The sequence below is a fragment of the Leptonotus elevatus genome, chromosome 8 (assembly GCF_054856555.1).
Source record: "Leptonotus elevatus isolate MCC_2025b chromosome 8, RoL_Lele_1.0, whole genome shotgun sequence".
In the NCBI taxonomy this organism is placed as follows: domain Eukaryota; kingdom Metazoa; phylum Chordata; class Actinopteri; order Syngnathiformes; family Syngnathidae; genus Leptonotus; species Leptonotus elevatus.
The window spans coordinates 865,181-888,626 of NC_141246.1; the positions used below are offsets into that span (position 1 = coordinate 865,181).

The 23,446-nt window shown below is 43.2% G+C and overlaps 2 protein-coding genes and 1 long non-coding RNA gene across 4 annotated transcripts; 2 read left to right on the top strand and 1 right to left on the bottom strand.

Annotated features, from left to right (window-relative positions):
• Window positions 1-1,404: 1,404 nt before the first annotated feature.
• Window positions 1,405-6,586, top strand: mrpl45 (mitochondrial ribosomal protein L45). 2 transcript variants are annotated; one of them, XM_086083582.1, is made up of 8 exons: window positions 1,405-1,518; window positions 2,360-2,558; window positions 2,912-3,029; window positions 3,885-3,983; window positions 4,461-4,509; window positions 4,902-5,051; window positions 6,073-6,246; window positions 6,323-6,586. In XM_086083582.1, the coding sequence occupies exons 1-8, from the start codon at window positions 1,456-1,458 to the stop codon at window positions 6,419-6,421; spliced, it is 951 nt and encodes a 316-aa protein (XP_085939708.1). In that variant the 5' UTR covers window positions 1,405-1,455; the 3' UTR covers window positions 6,422-6,586. The 2 variants fall into 2 exon arrangements, with proteins under 2 accessions (XP_085939708.1, XP_085939707.1); XM_086083581.1 differs by having other exon boundaries at window positions 1,430-1,497.
• Window positions 6,587-7,049: 463 nt separating this feature from the next.
• Window positions 7,050-22,882, bottom strand: gpr179 (G protein-coupled receptor 179). The gene is made up of 11 exons (XM_086083574.1): window positions 21,373-22,882; window positions 20,749-20,857; window positions 17,179-17,275; window positions 16,615-16,805; window positions 16,299-16,367; window positions 12,165-12,274; window positions 11,644-11,882; window positions 11,225-11,363; window positions 11,044-11,146; window positions 10,788-10,928; window positions 7,050-10,540 (listed from the first exon to the last, which is right to left on the bottom strand). Exons 1-11 carry the CDS (start codon window positions 22,257-22,259, stop codon window positions 7,421-7,423), a joined length of 5,205 nt encoding a protein of 1,734 aa, XP_085939700.1. The 5' UTR covers window positions 22,260-22,882; the 3' UTR covers window positions 7,050-7,420.
• LOC147169128 (uncharacterized) lies at window positions 16,070-20,045 on the top strand. Its single transcript, XR_015095853.1, has 3 exons — window positions 16,070-16,378; window positions 16,573-16,791; window positions 19,248-20,045. It is a non-coding gene; the product is annotated as an uncharacterized LOC147169128 (long non-coding RNA).
• Window positions 22,883-23,446: the final 564 nt, after the last annotated feature.

Genomic DNA, 23,446 nt, shown 5'->3' on the forward strand with positions numbered 1-23,446 from the left:
AGATGGGAAATTCAGGTCCAGAAAGTAAAAACCCTGCCACAGTTTGTCTTTAGACACAGGTGCTTGCTTACCGTGCTTCTACTCAACTGGCAGGTAAACGAGGCATCCGTGGCCATAGCCAAACTGTGGCAGTTTACTCTCCCGACCGCTATTTCCGGTTATTTTTATAGCCATCCTAACATCAACAGGCAACGTCGTTACACACAAATTAATAATGATATAAATGCTCAATTTAAACAGCGTTGTAGTGTAAAATCATTCATACTCACGTTTTCTGCAGACGTGTTGCTTATTGTCTGTGTTACAATAGAGAAATATTACAATTTATTCACCACTACGACCTGAATAAAAAAATAAATATATATTTATAAAACAAATTTTTATCATGGTCATTTTTAAAATTGAGTGACATTTGTCGTACAAAAAAAAAAAAAACTACGGGTGAGCCCCCCCATAATTGAAAAAGTGAGCAAAGGGCGGAGTGCGCGGGATGCATGTGTGACGTCACGCCAGTTTTGTGTGCTCACCCTTTGTGCGCGGGAACGATCACTGTGACGTCATAGAACGCGTGTCCTTTTTTTTTTGTGGTGTCTGCTCGAATTGGGGTGCGCTCGCACGCTACGTCAAAGCGGCTTTTTTTTCCACCCCCACGCGGACTCCTCCAACATGCGGTGGCCGTGAAAAAAATGTGACACGCGTGTCAGTGGTGGGAAAGTTTTTAAATGATCTAAAAGGGTATTGTTAATAAGTGAGAGTCAAATTACATTTTAAATTTTGTTACGTCTAAGATTCTAGTAAACCAAAGTATTTATACATGTAAAAACTAATATTTTATAAACGTGCGTGAGCTTTTTTTATTTAATTTTATTTAATTTTATTAAACATTTCTAGCGGCACGGTGGCTGACTGGTTAGCACGTGAGATCGAGTCCGGGCTTTGGCCTTCCTGGGTGGAGTTTGCATGTTCTCCTCGTGCCTGCGTGGGTTTTCTCCGGGTACTCCGGTTTCCTCCCACATTCCAAAGACATGCATAGCAGGTTAATTGAACACTCCAAATTGTCCATCGGTGTGATTGTGAATATGGTTGTTCGTCTCTGTGTGCCCTGCGATTGGCTGGCAACCAGTTCAGGGTGTACCCCGCCTATTGCCCGAAGCCAGCTGGGATAGGCTCCAGCGCCCCTTTATGAGGAAAAGTGGTTAAGAAAATGGATGGATGGATAAACATTTCTATAAACATACATGTAGAGCATGCAACGCCTGACACAAATGAATAATACTATGAAAATAGACAAACTGTGGATTCTTGCACATCGCTTCACTTAAAAAGAAAAAGGAGCGTATACATAAAAAAATAAAATCAACCGTGCGTGTGCGTGACTCGGGCGTGAAGAAATGGTGTGTTCAGCGACCGTCACCGGAAATAGTTTTCCCACAGTTTCCGCTAAATGATATCAAGATGGCGGCGCCCGGAACGAGGACGCTAGCGGTGTTGCAGCGAGTAATATGGAGCGCTTTTAAGGCAAACTTCAACACTGTCACTTGTCAGAAACTTTGCTGGACGGTAGACTAGACTATGCTAAGCGGACACATTTTGTTGATCTCGCCGATACATTATTAACAAATTCGCCGCCTGAAGCTAACGTAGCGTTAGCATTAGCCAGCTAGCAAACACACTCCTTTCAGGAGGTGGAGGACAACTTTGGGCACACGAATAAATACTATGACGTTTTGTTTTGTTTAAACGGATATGAGTGGTTATATGAATGTTGCAACGTGTTGTTGCTGTTAGAAATTACTATACGCTTCTGTTTCTGTGTGTAAGTTGTTCATAACTTACACCATTTAAAGTTAGTTCAGCATGGGATTCCTAATATGAAAGACAAAAGTAAGAGTTGACGTATAACACTCTTGTTACGTTCTGGGTCAAATTGACAGCGTAAAAAAATCGAATGTATATTTTATTTCATAGGTTCATTAAATGTGTTGACGCTGTGAGGCACAGAGTCGGTGTTTTGTTTCCCTTTATTTCATGATTTTTTGTTAATATCGTATATTCCTTCCCATTATAAATAAATGGCTAAGTGTTTCCGATTTTTGATCACCCAAAAGAGCTTATGAAAAAATAAAAAGGGTGAAATTTACGTTGCTGTTTTTTTCTGTGTTTCTCTCCAATTCTTGCAGTTTGAAAATCATTTATATATATTTTTATTTTTGTGGTTAAATCTAACTGGCCAAAGACTGGGAGGTTAAATTGAATAACTTCATGCACTCATCTGGTTGAAGGAACTTTAAATGAATTAATTGTTTTGTCAAATGACGGATGAATGAATTTGAACCTTTACCTGTCGTCCTCCCACCAGGCTTCTGAAAGTTCAGCGGGCGTGCTGCGCCAGCCCATTCCACTTTTAGTACCGGTGCGGACTAAGAAGCGCTACTTTATCCCGCCGGCCGTGGGCCTGAAAGGCAAGCAGAACGTCAACCCAGAGGCCAAGGCCAGATCGGCGGGCATTGTGTACCGGCAGCAGTACATGGAGAGGTCCATCAACATCTCCTGCACCGGTACTGTGCGGCTCCTCTTTCAACCCGTTTAAAATAATGGGGGGGGGTGCATAATACAATCAACGCTCGTTTTTCACGGAGGGTGGATATGTTGCTGAAGAGCATACTGCAGGTCTCAAACTCTGGTTGTCGAAGGACAGTCATGTATATATTTTTTGAGGTTTCCCTCTTCTAATACACCTGATTCAAAGGATCAGCTAATCAGCAAGCGCTCCAGAAACCTGACAAGGATCATGATCCTGATTCAGGTGTGTTGGAGGAGGGAACCCCCTGAATCATGCAAGTTGAGCCACAATATAGAAACGGGGTTTCACTGTTTGTCTCTTTTAAAAGCATGTCATTCTCTCTTGTAGCGGGGATCTTTGACCCGTACATCCCTCCCGAGGGCGACTCTCGTCTTTCCTCTTTGTCCAAAGAAGGCTTGAAGCAGCGCACGGAGCAGATGCGACAGAGCGCCTCCTCGCATATGGCGTGAGTTTGTCTCGCCGTCAGTCTTCGGGGTGGAAAACTCTGGGAAGTTTCAAAGTTGGAAATATTGTTGTAATCAGCTGGAATTCATGAGCATCAATGAGGTTAAACCAAGAATATGCTACTTTTTTATTGGGACCTAAAATTCATTTGGGGAATATTTTAGCGGTGAAATGGTATGTAAAAAAAAAAAAAAAAAGTTTAATCGTGAATAGATGAACATTCATGCCAAATAAAAAAAATTATATTAAAGATGGTAGCCAAGGAGCCCAATAACTGATATTTTGAGCTGATATTCATTTGCATTTAAAGGATAAAGATTGTCAAAAATATTGAATAGTATAAACTTCAACACTTCATTGAAATGCTAATAAGCATGTGCTTATTAAAGAGCTTTTCAGATTTGCAACGTGTTTAAAGTTTTTTTTTTCTTTTTAAATCTTTGGCAATGGACATCATTCTTTTAAAATAAAACAAAAAAAATAACAGGAAGTTCACATTTCAAACAAAAGCAAATAGTGCATCGCATTTTGGCTGTGTTGCAGCGCCAAAATAACTCTGTTCTTATTGGCTGTAAAAATGTTTAAAAAAGGCCGATGCAGATATGCTTCAAAATGCCAAATATCGGCACCGATAATCGGTCCATCTCCAAGCTAGGCTATGAAAGCTTTCCAATACATTAGCCAGCTTATATTAATGCCAACAGTTTCCCATAATTTCAATGGAATGTTCACAATTTAGAATATTTCCAAAATTCCCCATCCTAACTTCCCATGAAAATGTATTGGAAACTTTCCCGAAATTGACCCAATATCTTTGTCGAGATGCCACTAAATAATTGTATTGTCATCCCCTCAGAATTCGGAAGATCAAAGACTTTGACTCGGAGTTCTCCTCCAAGAATTTTGCTGAGCGCGCCCAGGAAACGTTCCTCGAGGCTCACAACGCGCTGTGCACGTATGTACTTGCAGCTGAAACGCTTCGTGTTGAACATAGTCTGTTCGGGAATCATGGATATGCTGTTGTAAAAACCTGTGCAGTGTTTTACGTCTGCTTAATCCAGAGGCCGTCTTTGTTTCAGAAAAAGCAAAATTTGTAACTGAAAATTAATAGAGTTGCATACGTTTGGCATATGCAGATTTGTTGATGTTGGCATGTCAGCCTATGATTATTATTATTATTTTTACCTTTGACTTGTGTGGCATGTAGCAACCACAAAGTGGGCAGGTCCAAATTTCATGTCATAACAGCAGCAAATTCAAATCTGCTGATTTTAGTAAGCCTTTTCTTTCCAAAGGCTTTTGCATGCAAATGACAAACCACACAGATGTCAAACTTCATTATTTTGACCTGTGGTATGCATATCACAGTGGGAAAAATGACTTTTGATGGCATGGAATCTTTAAATGTGTCTTTGTGAATTACCATGTCCAGGTTCAACAAAGAGAAGCTTCACTCATTGGTGACGGAGCGCTGTTACCCGGTAAGTTCTCCTTAACTCCTCCACCCAACTAATTTTTTTTTATAGTTAACAAAAACTCATAAAATATCTAAAACGGAAACACTGACATTTTCATTGAACAAAATAAAAATGAGTGCTTTAAAAAAAAGTCAACTGAAACAATTAGTTTTTTTTAACTAAAATTAATTATAATTGTAGCAAAAAATGTCCTTTAAAACTAATAAAGAAAAACTACATTGAAACTACAAAATAGAGCATTTTCAAAAAATGAAAACTAACACACCTTCTTTGAAAGTTAACTAAAACCAAGTGAACTTAAAAAAAACGAGTCTAAAAGAAAGAAAAACCCCAAACTCTTCTAACCGTGTTTGCTACTGTAACGCCCGCATCTCAACTTCCGCTTCCCGTGGCAGGAGATGACGCGGGGCAACCGCTACAAGACCCTGCGCTGGCGCTTTGTGGAGTCGCTTGAGGCGCCCCGCGTGGTCCACGCCCGCAGCCCCGAGATGGTTTCGAAGGGCAACGTGTACGGCCAGGTGACAGTCCGCATGCACTCCAGACAGGTGAGACCCTCAAATCGGCGCAGCTGCTTTTATGGCTTCAATTTGCAAAACAGTTACTCTTGCATCATTTTGTTTCCTGTAAAGAAGACAAACTATTGATTATACAACATATTTAATGTTAGGATTTTCATAGCATATATTGACTAGTATTTATATGTTGTAGTTTCAGAAAAAGGACGTTTATTTTTCTAAAATTATCCATCAAATACGGAAAGAGGATTAGGGCCAGTGAAGAGAGGGAAAAAAAGTTTGGCAGCATTCTGACTTTGATGACATTAAAGTCAGAATTCTGCCTCTCCTGTCCTGAAACGCTGTAAGGCGTTCTCACGCTCAAAGCCCCGCCCCCTCTCCTCCACATTGAAACACTGCCAATAAGTTGAAACGGAAAAAAAGAGAGCTGAAGCTGGAAACCTGACACTCGGAAAAAAGAGAGTGTAAAAAAAAATCTGCAGATTGGCATTGGAAAAAAAACCATGCTTAAAGAAAATAGTTTTTTTTTGTGTCTGTATTTTATTTTTCAATACAACCTTTTACATTGCCAATACGTGTTTCAATGTCAATGCAAACAATGACAATTTTTTTTAAATACCAAATCTTATTGTCGGTGTTATGGCTCCAAAGTTCGGACGCCTCCCTGGAGAGGGTGTTCCGGGCATGTCCCGCCGGCGGGAGGCCCACCGGGGACGATCCAGGACACGCTGGAGAGTTTTCAGAATTCTGAGAATAAAGTCAGAATCCTGCCAAACTTTTTTTTCTCTCTCTTCACTGGCCCTAATCCTCTTCCGTATTCAAAGGTTCTTGTTGTCATCAATTTTATGAAGTATCGTTTAAGCACCTGTCAGTGTTGACATTTAGGGGCCTACTTGTACATTTTTGAGGGTACATTTATTAAGAAGTGTTAATATTACATTTGGGGGGAAGAAGCCTTAAAATGTCTTAACATTGCTTTCACACTGATCGATATTGGTGTGGCAAATTCTGCCATCTGCCATCTTGTGTTGACAAAAGTGTCCTCCTGCAGACTCTGGCCATCTACGACCGCTTCGGACGCTTGATGCTGGGCAGCGAAGATGAACCCAAGGACGTGTTGGAATATTTGGTCATGGAGCGACACCTGGTCAACGCCTACGGACGCTGGCGACTCCACGGGAAGATTGTGCCGGCCTGGGCCCCCGCCAAGGACGCCATCATTAAAGTAAGCAATAATAGTAATCACATCAACTCCTGTTCACCTTTAAGTGTGCTTTCTAAGTTGAGCTTCTTGTTTCTAGACCGTCATGATTCCGGGTCCCAAATTAAAGCCCGATGAAGAATTTGATGCCCTTAACTACCAAGTTCCCAAAGCGGAGGCAGTGCAGTGGTCCAAATGAGCCTCCAGATGGCGCTGCCACGCCTTCCAGCCACAGTAGGACGACGTATTCACATACAAGTAATGTTGTTGAAATGTTCTTACTCCTATTTTTGTCTTTATTTAAATAATTCCAATGTCATGTGCACGCGTAAAGAAAAAGTGAATAAAATGACATTCAAAAATGCTACAGATTATTTATTTGATTATGCTGCATGGAGTTCAAATTTAAACTGCCTAGCAACAAACGAGGAGTATTGCCTAAAAAGAAATTGTGATCAAATATTTTCTTTCTTTTTTTTGGACAGATTTTCATTTTGGGGGTAAATCCTGTCAGGTTGCTACTATAATACAATGCCAGCGGAATTAATTAGATTTGTGATTTTTTTTGTTGCGTTAATTAGTGATTGAACATGATTTCCGGATGACGTTGTTTCGGTGCAGGTGCCAACAGTTTGTGATGGCAATTAAAAATTCAACTGGGCTTCAACTATCCAACTTTGTCAAGTCAGCCGCCATCACGTTCAAATGAAAAGCGCACTAAAGCACGGATGTCTGTATTTGGGAAGATTTTACTTTTGAAGACTTGGCTTTCTCACCACGTTGGCGGCCCGTTATCGCCACGCATACCATGAAACTGGACGTTTTTTTGTTTTCGTTTTTTTAATCGGTTCTTGATTGACATCCGTTAATTCCATTGCAGTTGCATTGTTACACATTTTCGACATGATCACAAAGAACACAGTTGGACTGACTGGCATCATTTGCTCTGTGCGACAGAGTTACAGGCTCGTTGTGAAGGGACGGACGGACGGACGGGGGTAGGATGAAAGAGGGTTTAGAAGTCCCTTGGTTACATGGCTGCCACTTTTTTGTCGTTTTGTCAGAGTGCACGTGACAGTCCAAATGCGTCTTCTCAATGGTCTCTGAAAGGTCTCAGCAAAACCATCTGGTTCTTTTAAGAGGATTCATACATTAGGCATGTGTGCTTCCTTCCTGTTGAGACAAAAGCGGTTTCAGGTCACAAGTCGGGAGGGAATATGAACGCTTCTGCCGCACATTCTGCATCGTCCTCCTCCTCGTCTTCCTCAGGGATGTTCTCAGGCTCCCACGTGAAAACGTCAGAGTTGTTGTCGGCGAAGGATCCCGAGCCACTTCGAGTCATCTCCCAGGGACACAAGGCGTCACGGCGACCCAGCGCCAAGCTGGCTTTAGGCTCGTCCGACTGCTCGGCCTTTGTACCCTGGTCTTCCAGGATGTCTTCTTTGTCGCTGACGGGGGAGGTCGATGTTTGCGGGTCCAGGATGTCACTGGGACAACCCGGAGTACCCGGGTCACCTTGGTCTCTGATACCACTCGTTCCTCCCGTTTCCCATGGACAAACATCTGAAGGCAAGCTTTCTTGTTTTCCCAACCCTGCGGTGTCCTCAGTCTCCCATGGACAGATGCTAGTCCGAGAGCTGTCCTGCTTCTTGAGAACTTTAACTTGTTCTCCTGCCACATCAGTTTCAGAACTGTCCAGCTTTTGCGAAACCTGAGTGTCTTCCATTTCCCACGGACAAAGATCTCCTCTTATACTATCTTGTCTCTTAGCAGGCGCGTCTTGTGTTTCCCATGGACAAACGCTTTGTATAGAGCTGTCCTGCTTTTTCAGAACATTTGACTCTTCTACCCCTCTTGGACACACACTTTCTCGAGAACTGTCCTGTTTCTTCAAAACTTTTGGATCTTCTGTTTCCCATGGACAAACGTTTTCTTTAGAACTGTCCTGTTTCTTCAAAACCTTTGGATCTTCTGTCTCCCATGGACAAACATTTTCTTTAGAACTGTCCTGCTTTTTCAGGGCATTTGGTTCTTCTGTCTCCCATGGACAAACATTTTCTCTCGAACTGTCCTGCTTTTTCAGACTGTTTGGTTCTTTTTTCTCGCTGCTGTCCTGAACATTGCAGGTCTCTACTTTTCCTCCTTGCGATGCCCCCGTTTTGGCTGTCGTGGCGTCCTCGCCCTCCCATGGGCAGAGGTTTGCACGGGCACTATCTTGTCTGATGTTTTGGGACATTTCCGAGGGCTTTGTTTTTGCTGATTCTGACGTTTGAGCCTCCCAGGGGCAAATATTTCCTTTATTGTTGATTGTCTCTGCTTTAACATCCAGGGGCAAGATGCCTTTTTGTGGGGTGTTTACTTTTTCCTGTTGTCCAGCATCCCAGGGACAGATATCTGCCTTGATTTTTATTTGCGAAGCTGAGACTGCTGGTTCTGCTTTCCCGTCCTCCAAAAGACGATTGTCGTCCATCATTTTTGGCGGGTCTGGAAAGTCCCACGGACAACTTTGTTCTGTCTTGGTCATTCTCCTGTCCAGATGCACAGTAGGATATTTAGCAAATTGTTCTTTTGATGGACTGGGGAAGACGGCAGCTTTTGTTGCTTCCTGTCGTGAGGGCACCTTGAGGGATCCCTTTGACTGCACGGCATTTACATTCTCATACACAGCCTCTGCTTCCCAACGGCAAATGTTGGCATACTCGCTATCTTCTTTGATGATGGGTACAGGAGTTTGTGCTGCTTCCCAGGGACATATGTCCGCAGATCGCTTCAGTGACAGTTGTGTCTTTGCTGGATTGTCGTACGGACTTTCCGGAACATCTTGGGACTCCCAGGGACACACGTCCACCCGGCCACTGTCCTGCCTTGCTTGCTGTTGAGAAGGACGCACAGCAATTTGTTGCGATGCTTCTGTTTCCCACGGGCAGACGTCCGCTTTCATGCTGTGCTGCTGCTTTACCGCCTCCACGAGTCCGTCCCATGGACAAACGTCGGTTGGAGTAACGGTTTTCACCGCTGCCATTCGTTGACTCCCTCTTCTGTGAGTTGACGGTGTCCTTGAGCTACAGGAGCTTATGCTGCTTCGTTTACTACTCTGCCTGGACAGGTATACATTTTCGTACGTGCCGTCCTTTGGCATATCGTCTACATCTACAGGATAGACGGTGGACTTGACAATCACCAACCTTCTGGGACTCCTGTCGGCCGAATCCCCGGAGGATAGTCTGATTGCGTTCTGCTTCACAAGGCATGGTTTTCCATCTGCAGTTGTCATGCTTCTTTTCTGCAGTGTCCTCTTCTCCATGCTTGGACGCCGACTGGATGTTGCCGACCAGGATGCCGTGGAGACGCTTTTTTGGGAACCTTCTCCATTTAAGGTTTCGTCCTTGCTCGCTGCTTCCACAGATGTCAGGAAGGATTTGACTGAGAGCCACTTGGTGGTGGTATTCCGGAAGGAAAAAACTCGCTGGTCTTTGTTGACTTTAGGTCTCGGTGACCCCGGTGCACTTGAAGAGACTGGGAATTTGGGGGGCTCGGCGTCCCCTTTGTCTTGCGATAGGTTGCTCTCCATAGGCGGCAAATGGTCCCAGGGACATACGAGAGCAACGGGCGAGGACGGACTTTGCGGATCGTCCTCCTGAGAGTTTGCGTAAGTGACACGCTTGTGACTCTTATCTCCCGTTTGTTCCGGCTCCACTTCCCAAGGACAAACCTCAGCTTTGTCAAAAGACTCTGACTGGAGAGCACTCCTGGTCTGATCGCTAATGGAGAGGCTGGATCCCTTTCCCTTTGTCATGTTCTCCATGGAATGAGTGGATGTGAGACTCCACGACTTGTGAAGCCTGGTGTGATCAGGGAGGTGCAAGAAATTGGTATCAATGGTCAGATTTTGCGCGCTAACTGATTTGCAGACTGCCGGATGCATGTCTAAAGAGTCTGTCTCTGATCTTTGGGAAGATCTTTTCACAACGTCGGCCCTTAGCCTGGAGGAATCCCGCAAGGAAGAGTCCCTTTCCCGGATGTAATAATGATCACATTGGGACTTACGTAGAGATGGTGACCGGGCTTTCATGGAACTTCTGATGCTGAGGTTTTCGGGGGTCCTCCTGAAAGACCCGGAGTGATTCCTGCTTCGGAAGGATCCGTCACGATCCTCTCGACTGCACTGCCGGCTCAGGGGGATCTCGGCGATGCGCTTGATAATCGATCGACCCAAAGCGCATCGAGAACTTCGCTTTTTTGACAGGTGAGGGTTGTTTGCTGCCATCTTCTTGGCTTTGTTGACTTCCAACTGGGCATATAACCGCTTGAGTTCATCCTGGTGAGTATGAGGGAGGTGACGAAGGGTTGCGGGGAGGACAGACATGGACAGAACATCAGAGGAAAGGTAAGATGTTGAAGAACAGCGTTTGGGGTGAGAAAATTAGAGTCTTGTTTTTGTCATTGAAATTATGATTGACGATTTTACTCTGCATGTTGTCATAATGTTAGTTTTTTTAACCAAGGTTAAATTTGACCATTTGGAATGTCTTTGTGTCCTGTTGCAAAACAGCGACTTTGTTTACCCGAAAGTCATCGGGGTCCACACTGCGCTCGCTCCAGGCCGAGCGAAAGCTGCTGTTGAGGTAGGAACGGCGCAGATCCACCTCGTCCTCGTACACCTCGGCGGCGATCTCCTCCCTGCCAGGTTTGCTTATATACAGGAACTGTCACACACAAGCGCAATGGAGAAGCCAGTTTCTCAAAGATTTGCTCCAAGACAAATCGAGTTACGTATTTCACTTCATTTTATGTTGTCTGTACGTCATGGATGTTCTTTACCTTTGGGATGAAGATTAGAGCGAGTGTCACGGTTATGGTCACGTGGGTGTGCGCGAAGGAGAGCAGCAGCATCCAGTCAGGATGCAGCGAAGGAAACGTAAACCTGTGGAGACCACAACAATTCCATGCAAATTCTTCAGCGGGTTCCTTTGTCGCAACGTGGCTTGAGCTCGTGGTTTACCGGCATAGGTGGAACATGGTGGACAGAAGCAGCTCGTTGTGGATGGCGATGCCCATGTAGCGAGGCTCGTGAAAGGCGGAAGGCACCGGCCGGACGGCGGTCCACAGGGAACTGCCCCAGCACAGGAACAGAAGCTCGGCTGTGAGAGCATGCAAAGACAATCATGCAAGGATTACCGTTTCAAATTCAGGGATTCAAACGAGGATAAGGGTTTAAAAAAAATTAGCGGGAGAACATAAACACCAAAAAGTGAAGGTAGTGTTGGAAATGTAAACAGTGGTTGGGATCCAGAAGTTTTTTCTTCAGTACAATACAGAGGGTAGCTAGTTCCAATGCGGAACATATTATGAAAGGGACAAGAAACGTGAGTTCCTTGTGCTTTAGCATCTCGTGGGTTAAGGGTTCCTCCGTGTCCTCACCGATGGCCATCATGTAGTCCCAGCGGTCGAGGTAGCAAAGGTCAAATCCTTGACCCTGCGCTGTGGTGGTGCTCACTATGACAGGAATGTTCCTGTCTCGGTTCTGGAGGACGCCCACCGTCCAGGCGCACAGGAACCAGCTGGCCGTCATCAGCATGACGCCCAGGATCCTCAGAAGGTGCAGGCTGGACATGTAGGGAACCCTCTGAGCCGTGCGTGACAGGAACACCTTCAGAACCCTACGGGGGGGGGTAAAGACATTTGCAGCTTTCTGCTTCCCAATACAGACGGCAAACCTCCATTTGAAACCCGAAATCATTCTTCAAAACCTTTTGGTTGAAATGCTAACCAAGGCTACGAGTGCCAATTTAAAATCCTAACCTCAAATTTGAAACTACGAACTCTAACCTGTGCTGCGAATCAGAAACCTGCAAAGGAGTTCAGAGTCACTCGAGGACACCTGTGAGGCACTTGGTAGCAAATTGTTTTGATGTTGCCAACTTTTTTCCCACTGATCTGACCTGTACATTTTGAGCGTGAGCGTGCCGTAGACGATGGAGAAGCCCAACATGCGGACCCAACGGAGCAGGATGCACCTGAAGGTGCTCGGCTTGAAGTACAGGATGAACACCTGTGGACGGACAGAGGGCGTACAAAGGCAGTCAAAACAGGTCTGGCTTCAGATGCTTTTGTTTTCGAGTCGCTTTTCATCTGTTTAAAATGGTGGGCAGCGAAACGAGTGTTGCTCTCTTCATAACTGGTGAACATAAAGCTCATAAAGAAAGGTCGGTGTTCGTTCATCTGTTACGTTAGTTCATCTTGAGTCACGGCCGAGTTCTGTTCTTACGCTGGCGATGTAACCCGAATTTCGAGTTAAGGCGGATTTTACCGTTAAAGTCAATATTTACATTGTTAAGTTATTAACATTGTTTTTCAGTTTCAATTTATATTTTAGCCGTTTTGGATTTAGTTATAGCTGTGGAGCTCAATGAATGGGATTGTCTATTGTATCTGTCTCACACTCCTGAGAAAATAAGGGAGTGTATGTGTCTGGTACCTGTCTCTGTCGGAAAGGGAGGCATTATTGTTTTTCTCTAATCTGATTTATAGCTATGGGAACTTGCAGAAGGGAGGAGTGAGGAATTCTCTTGTTTTTACTGAGTTGTAAACAAATGTATTGTGGGCTGGTGGGTGGAGACTTTTCACCCACTTTTGAATAAGTATTGATGCCCCACGTTGGACGAGACAGACAATCTGACCAGAACACGGCTTCAGTGTCGTCAGCCTTTTGTCATCAGAAGCTTCTGATAATTATTTACCTTTGCAAAGGGACTTCTTCACCAGAATCTCACCATTCAGTTAATTGAACACGCAAAGAGTACAATACTTAATATTGTCTACTCTAACAACATCCAAATACTTTGTCCAATAATTTAAAAAGATATATTTGCGCGACCCCGAAGAGCCGGAACCGCACGGACATTTATGTCTAACGGACGGCAGAGCGGAACTATAAACACAGAAATGTGAGGCGCCTGATGGCGAGACAACCTGCTCGATGGACGTCCGTTGCTGAGTTAACAACACAACATTAAATAACTTTAAAATAGTGTGATTACGGTGGGAAATTAATGAAAAAGAAGGCGCTACGGACGAGGCACGGGCGCCGTAAAGTCGAAACGACATAGCTCGAGGACTCCTTGTTGTTGGAAGGTCGTAAAACCTTATCAAGTGACGTCATTGTCAATCTGTTTGAAATATTGTCGCGAGAATGTGAACCACAAAGTCTCAAACTACTGAACCGAAACCACCGAGACACAATTGTGTTGTTTGAAACAAGTTGATTATAAACCACCGCTAGAGGAAAAGTTCGTGTTGATCTCTGAAAGAGTGGAGAGATGGTGAACAAAGTGACGCCATTGCAGCGCTGTTTAAAACATGAATCACAGAGAGAAGCGCGTCGTAAATGTAGTGGAGAGAAAGTAAACCACAATATTAAGATAATCTACATCTAAAGAGTGTCAGTCTATTTGAAACTGGTAAAATGCTTCCTGCATCTTATTGAGATTCTTTATCCTTATTACAGCATTTTATTCTCCTCACTTTTTTTGTCGTGCAATAACTCCCACATAATACATCCGATTTACACCGTTCAAATTTCAACAATTCACGCCTTCGGTTGTATTTATCATCCGACTCCACATTACTTACAGTATTGGCACAATTTAACGTGAAATATCAACTGTTCCCCATTCATTTTTAATGGTACTGACATTGAACGTTTTCCACTTTCCACGCCCACTTTCAGACGTACACCTGACCATCATTACCAGATGTCTTATACTGCTCAGTGGCGCATTTGGTAAATTGCCTTGCACAGTAACCAGGAGGTTGCGGGTTGGAATCCCAACTCTGACTGCACATTGCAAATATATCCATGGCAATTATGCTAAGACTATCATAGTTCCACTTTTCCATGTAAATGAATGGAGGGTACGGCAATGCCTAGGTGGCGCTATTGAGTGATTTTTTTATTTAATTAATTTTTTTACATTTTTTCATCTAAATTTAATGGATTGTACGGCAATGCCTAGGTGGCGCTATTGAGTGATTTTTTTTATTTAATACATTTTTTTGCATTTTTTCATCTAAATTAATGGATTGTACGGCAATGCCTAGGTGGCGCTATTGAGTGATTTTTTTATTTAATTAATTTTTTTGCATTTTTTCATCTAAATTAATGGATTGTACGGCAATGCCAAGGTGGCGCTATTGAGTGATTTTATTTTAATTTGTTTGCATTTTTCCATTCGATATCATTAGTTCCACTTTTCCATCTTTCAGATAAAACCTTTCCATATCAATTTCAACTTTCTTCAAAAATTCCAGTTTCCAGTCCACTTTACTCTTTCAATTGACTTCTTAAGCATTCATCTTACTTCGCATTCAGCTTTCACATTCCCACGCAATTTCTGCAGAAATTGCACATAGTCCAGTGTTTAATTAAAATGGTGAGGAGTGAATAAACCATGTCAAGCGAAGCTCGTGCTGGTCTGTTTCAAACAGTGTGGAGAACGTAAACCACATGAAGTTATTGTTGATTTTTTTTTTTAAATGGTGTGCCCGGCGTAAAGCATCCAGTTGCGCGAGTGCCGTTGGGTTTTCAAACAGCGGTGAACATTAACCACCTCCCTAAAGAGAGCGCTGCCCTGCGCCTGTGCCGCCGTCCGGTAATCTAGGAATTACCGTCCAGCCACTCGAGATAAGAGCATCAGCTCCACAAAAAAAGAAAAAAATGGGAGCGCAAACACGCACGATTGTGTGTGTGCAGAGCGCACACACGTGCACGCAACGTGTCTGTCCTTTTAATCAGCACAAATGCTGAGCTTGCCATTGAGGTCTGCAAGCAACGCCAGAGAGAAGAAGCTCTCTGATTGGTCGACAATCACGCAACACAAACACATGCCAAGATAAAAGCGCTTTGTTTTTACAATAGGATTCAAGTTTCTTTTTTCCAGACAAAACTTTTAATTCAAATTTCTGTCTGGGGGAAAAAAAGAAAAGAGAAATGCTAAGCTAAGCTAACAGCTGCTGGTCGCCATCTTGAGTTCTCACAGTCTGCGTTATGTGAAAGCATAACCCCTGTTTGACCTTGACTTTGAGCAGGATTAGAATAGTTTGTGATTTTTCTTCTTTTTTTTTTATCAGTGATGATATTAACGTTAAATTTGTCAAGTACACAAGATGTCCTCTATTTTAGAAATTACTTAAAAAATGTATTTTTGTAAAGAAGTCTAGAAAGCCTATTATTTTTAATTGGTTTTTAATTGAAAACAATAAGCAAATTTAAGTGTAATCCTGAAAAGAGAATTTTTTTCTTACTTAAGATAATTATAAGTCCAAAAAGTTGATGTCTTGATTTGATTTTACTTCCAATTAAGTGACAAAATTGGGTGTGATTTTTATGTTAAGCCGGGTGACCGCTATCTGATAAATGTAACTGATAAATGAATTTGTAATCTATTTTTTTTTTTTTACTTTTTAAAGCAAGTCATCAGTACATTTTCAAGCAAGAAACTTTTTCGGTCAACAACTGCTCAATGAAATCACAAATCCCGTGGTGTCAACCCTAATCGAGACTACAAACCCTCATTTGAATCATGAACCCTTGTTTTAAACCCAAATCTACACTACAAACCCTAGCTTGAAACCATCGCCCAAGCTAAAAAGGTCATTTGAAACCCCAAGCACGGCTTTCAACAATCCCTTCAAACCATCTCCATCGTGCTCCTGAAGGAGGTTTCCATTTTGCGTGCTTCTTTTTCTTTTTCTTTTTATTATTATTTTTTTTTTTTAGAGCTCAGTATTGTTCATTCGGAAATGTCATCATCATTGCTCTTTTATTTTTTATTTTATTTTATTTTTATTTTTATTTTTTTTGTGTGTGTGTGTGTGGGTGAGGATGTGTATGTGCGTGCGTGCATGCGTGCGTGCGTGCGTGTATTTGTTAGCTCACCAGAAAACCTATTAGAAAAAATCTCATACCGTTCACCTAAACCGAACACCAGGAGACCCGAGGAAGGACCAAAGAAAACCAAGGAAGGTGAAATCCAGCACCGACCAGACACCCCCCACCCATTTTGCGTGCTTCTTACCGGGAAGTAGAGCAGCAGCGACCCAAAGAGGATGGCCTCCAGCAGCAGCAGTCCCGACGCACGAATCCTCTGAAAAGACGGTAAGCGCACGTCGTGTATATATTTAATAGCCATTTCTTACATAAGACGGCATCTACCACCAATAAACATTTTCCATGGCAAACGAGTTGGCTCCGCCCCTCAGAATTACCAAATATTTGTCTTCTTAAAAAAAAAAAAAAAAAAAAGTGCAAATAGGAGTGAATGTAAACAAATGGACTTTTTTTTTGATCAGGTGGAATGAAGGCAAACTGTTGAGAAGTTTCGTGGCGGTTACCCTGCTCCTGCGATGTCGGTAGGCGGCCAGCATGCTGACGAAGACCAGCGCCATGAAGGTCCCCTGGGCGGCCATGACGGTGGCCCTCAGGGGCCCGTCTTCCTGCACCCGACAGGGGGCGCCGTCACGGCACCGCCCGCAGCCCGGCCAGCACGGCACGCACGCCGGCAAGGACGGGTAACACGCGCCGTCTGGGGGGGGGGGGGGGGGGGGAGGGGGGTGGGGGCCCAATTTCAAACCCAACTCCAGTTTATAACCTGCAAACCCTCATTTCTAAACCCTTCAACTTTGGTCTGTAACGTGTGAGAAAAGGGGCAAAGATAGCAATGATTGTTTTTAAAGTCAAATGAATTTGATCATTGAGTAGTGTGGGTTAATTGGAACCCGAACCCAACTCAAGTTTGGAATCCTAACGATTGTCTTTAAACCCTGATTTCAACCCCAATTTCACATTTCAAACCTTAACCATTGCGTGAAACCCTCATTTGACATCCTGTCTTGAAAAAAGAGCATTTTGAAAGCCTTGTTCCTTTTTTGTGATTTCTGGGGGTCAGCAAGTCATACCTGCGTCCTGATTGGCTGCGTCCGGGTTGTAGTATCCGTCTTTGCAGCGGCAGCAGTACTGACCCAGCCGGAAGCCTCGCCCGCTAATCGGCACACACTGCAGCAAGCAAGCAACAACTTTTTGATTGCTTTTTTTAATTTTCAACATTTCAATTTTTTTCTCTTGTCATATAACTTTCAGCTTTAAAAAAAGAAGAGGGAAAACAAACATTTTCAATTTTTTTTACATCACATTGTTGCAACATTTGTAGGTAATTCCAACTTTGCTTGCATTTAACATTCAATTCTTTTTTGCATGAGAATAACATTTTATTACACAAAATGCTAACTGATCATTTCCTTTTGCACAACATTTTTTTCTTGTAATTTAACTTCTTTTTGGAACTGATTCAGATCAACACGATTTTTTTTTCAGATCTGCTTGCATGCTAACAAACTCGCACCAGTTTTCTCGCTTTTGCTTCTTTTTTTTCTTTTTCTTCTTTCTTTCTTTCTTCCTTCCTTCTCCGCCCTGTTTTTATTTACTTTTTTAATATTTTTATTTTTATTTTTACTCTCTCTGGTAGACATTTACAGTAAGTAATTTATTTATTTCTACGGCACATTTTATAAACAAAAGTTTCCAAAGTGCTGCACATTAAGACCCACACACTATCATACACATAAAATCTAATAAAAACAACTATAAAAATAAAATCAATCAATAAAATAATCAAATACAATAGTTATTATTATTATTATTATTATCCTATTTATGTATTTATTTTTTTACTTTTTCCCCCCTCATAACTCTCATTTAACGTCTTTTTATGATTTTATTTTATTTTTTATTTTATTTTATTTATTTTTTTCGTATTTCTTTAAAAAAATGTTTGGTTTTTTTGCACAACAATATGACTTCACATACAAATTGGATTGTGATCTATTTTTCATACAAGTTTTTGGTCATATTTTTAAAATAACATTTCTTTTTTTTTTCTTTTTTTTTGTCAAAAAATATCTTATAAAACCTCTCAAAAATATCTGACTATTGTGATAATAAATGACATTTTCTCTTTCGGCCTTCATCCTGCTCATATTATAGACTCTCACAATATTCAACCTGAATATTAATAAATGATCAACGATATGAACGGGGTTACTTCCCTCAGATGCATCTGGTGCGCGCACACACACACACACACACACACACATTCTTACTTGTTTGACGACTTGTGTTAATCTAAGTTAAAAGCTAAATGGATGCATAAAACCACCACTGAGTGTTTTATCCTTCTCTGAAAGAAAGCCCATCGGCCAACGACCCGCACACACATATTATATCCCTTAATCCCGCTCTCAAATGGCACAGGCTGAACATTAATGTGATATGGATTATATTATTATTTTATCATTTAACTTTGGTCCTTTATGTCCACACTGCCATTTTAGCCACTGTTGTTGCGTTATTGTGCTAAGATGGTTAGCTTAGCCTTGGTTCACAACAGACAAAAAGCAGAAAAACAGATGACGCAATTTAAATTTTTTGTTGTGTCTAAAGCTAGAAGATACTCTTGCTATCAAAAAAAGTTTGTTTTATTCAGTTGATCTGTCGCTCGGGAAAAAAACAGATAGGCCTAAACAAACCCACTTTTTTATTATTATCTTTTATAATAACGCAGTTCAAATGTCTTTCTTGGTTGAAACAAAAAGGCAATACCTCTAAAAAAAGTGTTTGTTGAGTCCAGTTGCTCCGAGGCTAACGCTTTGGTTTAGCTCTCACATGCACAAACACACAACAAACACATAAAACTAGAAGCTAATGTGGCTAACAAGCCTTTGTTGAAACAGGAAGCTAAGGCTGCTAGAAAACAAAACAAGTGTACTGGTCATGTTTAGTTGCTACGCTTATTATCTTAGTCTTAGCATTTTTGAAGCTAAAGTGGCTAACACGCCTCGGTTGGTGTTGAAAGCGCTTAAAGGTTCTGTTGGTTTTGTGTATCCGCTAAGCCTCGCAGGTAGGACCGGGACAAAAGGTGCTCGGCGACTTTGGGATTTTTTATTTTTTTTCCCTTCTCTTCTGCTTTCAGACCTCTGCCTGGGAGGGGAAGCGTGTCAGCGGGCTGGATTAATGCCATAATCCCTCAAAGCATCTGCAACCGCCATCTTTAAATAGACCACAGGGGAAAGACTCGCCACTGGAATTATGAATGGATCCAACCAGGGTCAGAATAGTTTTGCATTTTTATTATACATTACAGTAGTTGGCGTTATTTCATTTTGACTTTGGTTTTCTAAATTTAGTTTTAATTACTTTTTCGAGCAGGTTTGTTTTTGTTTTTTTCCCCAACATGCTTCATTTGAGTTTTTATTAGTTTTACTCTTAGTTTAAGATTAAAAAAAATATATAGAGATGGAGTATTTTATGGAGGACCAAAACTGCTAAAAATCTCAAATAAATAAATGACTGAATAAATAAATACATGACTAAAAGTGAAAATAAAAACTGATATAAAAAAATATAATTTGAAAATTAAATCCCCAAAAAATAAATATAAATGGAAATAAAAATAACAAAAAAATATATATATACATAAATAAATACAATTGTATTTAATTTTGGAATTCAATTTTTTTATGTCCGTTTTTATTTTCATTTTTAGTCATTTCTTTATTTAGAATTTTGGCAGTTTTGGTCCATACTGCCAGGGCGAAACTTCCTTGTTCGCCGAGCCGCTCACTCGACCAATGAAAGGCAGTTTGCAACGGCGGAGTCCAACCCAAGACACACTTAGGACCGCCCCCTCATTTGAATAACATTTTGACCTGGCAGTATGGACCAAAACTGGCAATATTCAAAATGAAGAAATGACTAAAAGTGAAAATAAAAACGGATATAAAAAATATAATTAAAAAATTAAATACAAATGTATTTATTTATGTACATATTCATATTTTGTTGTTTTTATTTCCATTTGTATTTATTTTTTTGGATTAAATTTTCGAATTATATTTTTTGTATCCGTTTTTATTTTCACTTTTAGTCATTTATTTATTTATTTAGTCATTTCTTTATTTTGTTTTGGTCCACTATAGGGGAAACAAAGGGGGGGGGGGGGTTACAATTATTAGTTTTAGTTATAAATGATTATTTATTATTTATTATTTTAGTTATTTAGTCATTCTACTAGTGCGCACCAATGTCATACAGTAGTGAAAGGAAATTGAGAAAAAAAGTAACATTACTGGTAACTGGTAAGAGTTGTTCTACTAGTATGTCCCAGTTTTTCTACTAGTGCCCTGAATTGTCCTACTAGTGAGAACAAAGAGTGTACTAGTACTGTACATAGATCTTATGACGGGCATCAAGTTTGTGCTAGATGTGACCTAGTAGAATTTTATTGTCACAGTAGTACTAGTAGCATACTAGTACACCAAATTGTCATATGGTAGTGGAAGGTTGCAAGACAATTCCACCAGTGTGGTGAATTGTCTTACTAGTGAGGACAACCAGCGTACTAGTACCAGTACATGGGCAATTCAGCTCACTAGTAGCATACAGGCTAACTTCTGAAATGTGTTGTTGTTTACCTCCATGCTGGTGCGGTTGCACTGGTGTGTGTCAGCAAACCATCCGTCCTGGGTGCTGCACTGGTCCACGTCCATGTCCTGGATGTCCACATCCACGCGGATCACACCCCTAGGCGCACACGCACACACACAAAGTCTCCAGACACAGCAATCAACCAATCACAATTCAATGCAGTACCGCGTCGTGCCACTACGTGCCGGGCAGCACTGAGCTCGACTTCAAGAAATGCAGCGTGGCTAAGAGCAAGAAGAGGCAGAGCGGGTCGCAGAAAAATTCAGATCGTAAGCCTGTGAGTGTCGTCTGCACTGTTTTTGTTTTTTTGCGGGTGTTAAATAGCAGTTTCTTGAAAGTTACAATTACACTAGTGCTCCTCGCACCCCCACCCCCCACCTTTATCAAATCTCCGCAACGACTATAAAATGCATCATTTACTGAATCTATGAAATTGTCTCAGTAGAGGATCTAATAGTCCTTGCACACTATCTGACAATGATAGTGTGCCATCTACTGCAGCGGATGTGCAATTACACTTGATTGTAGTATGACAAAAAATAAATAAATGTTTGTGTAGGCATTGGCACATGTGTATACGTGTGTGTATACGTGTGTGTGTGCACGCAGACCTGAACTCAGGAGTGAGGTCGGGCTTGAGGCCATAGAAGGCAGTGGACAAGGTGAGCATCCACCTGGGCACAAAGCGGCCATCTTTGCAGTCCAGGTAGGGGGCGCCGGCCCAGCGGACGTCGCTCTCGTTGCTCACGTAGCTGTCGCCGCGACCCCACTTGGGCGTCTCCAAGGTGCTCAGGTCGTTGAGCAAGACCCTCTTGGCGAGGGCGGGCGGCCGGTCGGCGGCCGGGAACTTGAAGTGTCGGAACCAGCCGTCGTCCGGGGCCGGGGCGGGCGGGTGCAGGCGGTCCCACGTCTTGGACAAGTCCTGGAGAAGGACGCTGGGCGCTCCTGTCGGGGGGCCGCGGCTGGCCCGGAGCACCAGCTGGGGGGCGCTGCCCGTCGGGTCGCAGTCAAAGGTGAGCAACGCTCGGCGGACCGGACCGGCGGCCTCCAGGAGGGCTCGCACGAGGGCGTGGTACCACTCCATGTCTTCGGGAACCGAGCTCTCGCGCAGGTCGCTGGCCTGAAAGATCATGTTGAGGAAGTTGGCCGCGTTGGCCAGCGCGTCCAGGGCCGGCCGCAGGGCGGCACGCATGCCGCCCGGAAGCGGCCCCGGCTGCCCCGGGGGGCTGTAGGCCCGAGAGCAGCGCGCCGCCCCCGCGGCGACCGAATCCCCCGTGTACAAGAAGGTCTCCGCCGGCAACCAGTCGTCCTCCGGCTGCGCCTCCGAGGTAGCTGCCGTGCCGCCCGCAGGATCCGTCGGGTCCGCGGAGGCGCCCGATGGTTCCGGCGAGCTGGCGTTGAACCAGTTGCTGGCGTTTGCCAGAACTCCTGATGACACGTCGGCCGGCACTTGACCTCTGATGAGCGATGGCAGCAAAAAGAAAACAAGAGGAAACATTCTGGAAGCTTTTGTGGGGACGCGACCGCCACCAAGGATCACATGATGACAGGAAGTTGGAAGATCATCTTCACGACCTCATCTGTACGACCTCGGTGTCATCCTCAGGGAGGAAACTCTGAGTTTCTTCTCCTTCTTATTTTTCAGAACTATCGCCAGGAGCCGAAGAGGAACCGCCAACTTCTCCTTCCGGTCTTTCTCCTTCTCCTTATGCTTCTTCTTCCGTTTCCAGATGTATTGCCAAGAACCGAGGCAGAACCACCGACTTCTTCTTCTGCTCTTTTCCCTCCTTGTGCTTCTTCTTCTTCTTCTTCTCCTGTTTTCAGATGAATCACCAGGAACTGAAGACGATCCTCAAACTTCTTCTGCAACTTCCTTCTCCGCTTCTTCTTCTTCTATTTCCAGATGTGTTGTCAAGAACCAAAGAAGAACCTGCAACTTCTTCTGATCTAGGATGCGAGGATAAACCCCCAACATTCCTTCTTCTTCTTGTCAGATGTATTGCCAGGAACCGACGAGGAGCAATTCCACTTGTTGTTCTCCTCTGGTCTTGTGCCGCTCTGTCCCGTGTCGTTCTCAACACTTTTCAGACGCTCTGACCGAGACATTCATCCATCCTACGGCGTCCCTCCCTCCCTCCCTCTCCCCCTCTCTCTCTCTCTCTCTCTCCCTCTCCCTCTCTCTCTCTCTCTCTCTCTCTCTCTCTCTCCCTCCCTCTCTCTCTCTCTCTCTCTCTCTCTCTCTCTCTCTCTCTCTCTCTCTCTCGCCCTTTTTTTCCTTCTCATCACACAGGGTGCTTGCTCAAAGGTGATGAGAGTGAGAGGACATCTGCTGTGTGCGTGTGCGTGTGCGTGTGCGTGGGCGCGTGTGCGAGAAACCAGGGTTAAGCTGTGCATCATTTGGGATTAACGCATCCAACATAAAGACTTGCTGGATGCTCTTTTTCTGTGCTCGTGCGCACACACGCGCATGCACACACACACACGCACACACATTGTTATGAAGCGTGTGCACGGAGCGTCTGTGAGGTGTGATGTGGGCAGAGAACCCTTGTATTGGTAACCATGGCAACAGCTCTCCTCATTCTCACACGTACACGCACACACATTTGCATATGCACACACACGACACAGTTATGAAAACACACGTTTTAGTTGGGCTAACTTTTATAGTGTCACGCGTTTATG

What these genes read in the sequence shown, in the direction of transcription:
- mrpl45 (XM_086083582.1), top strand. Translation starts at nt 1,456, where the DNA reads ATGGCGGCGCCCGGAACGAGGACGCTAGCGGTGTTGCAGCGAGTAATA. An exon ending in GCTCACAACGCGCTGTGCAC is followed by an intron (nt 3,984 to 4,460) that starts GTATGTACTTGC and finishes TACCATGTCCAG; the next exon opens with GTTCAACAAAGAGAAGCTTC. An exon ending in CCAAGGACGCCATCATTAAA is followed by an intron (nt 6,247 to 6,322) that starts GTAAGCAATAAT and finishes TCTTGTTTCTAG; the next exon opens with ACCGTCATGATTCCGGGTCC.
- gpr179 (XM_086083574.1), bottom strand. Translation starts at nt 22,259, where the DNA reads ATGTTTCCTCTTGTTTTCTTTTTGCTGCCATCGCTCATCAGAGGTCAA. An exon ending in GCAACCGCACCAGCATGGAG is followed by an intron (nt 17,276 to 20,748) that starts GTAAACAACAAC and finishes TGCTTGCTGCAG; the next exon opens with TGTGTGCCGATTAGCGGGCG. An exon ending in ACCGACATCGCAGGAGCAGG is followed by an intron (nt 16,368 to 16,614) that starts GTAACCGCCACG and finishes CCGTCTTTTCAG; the next exon opens with AGGATTCGTGCGTCGGGACT.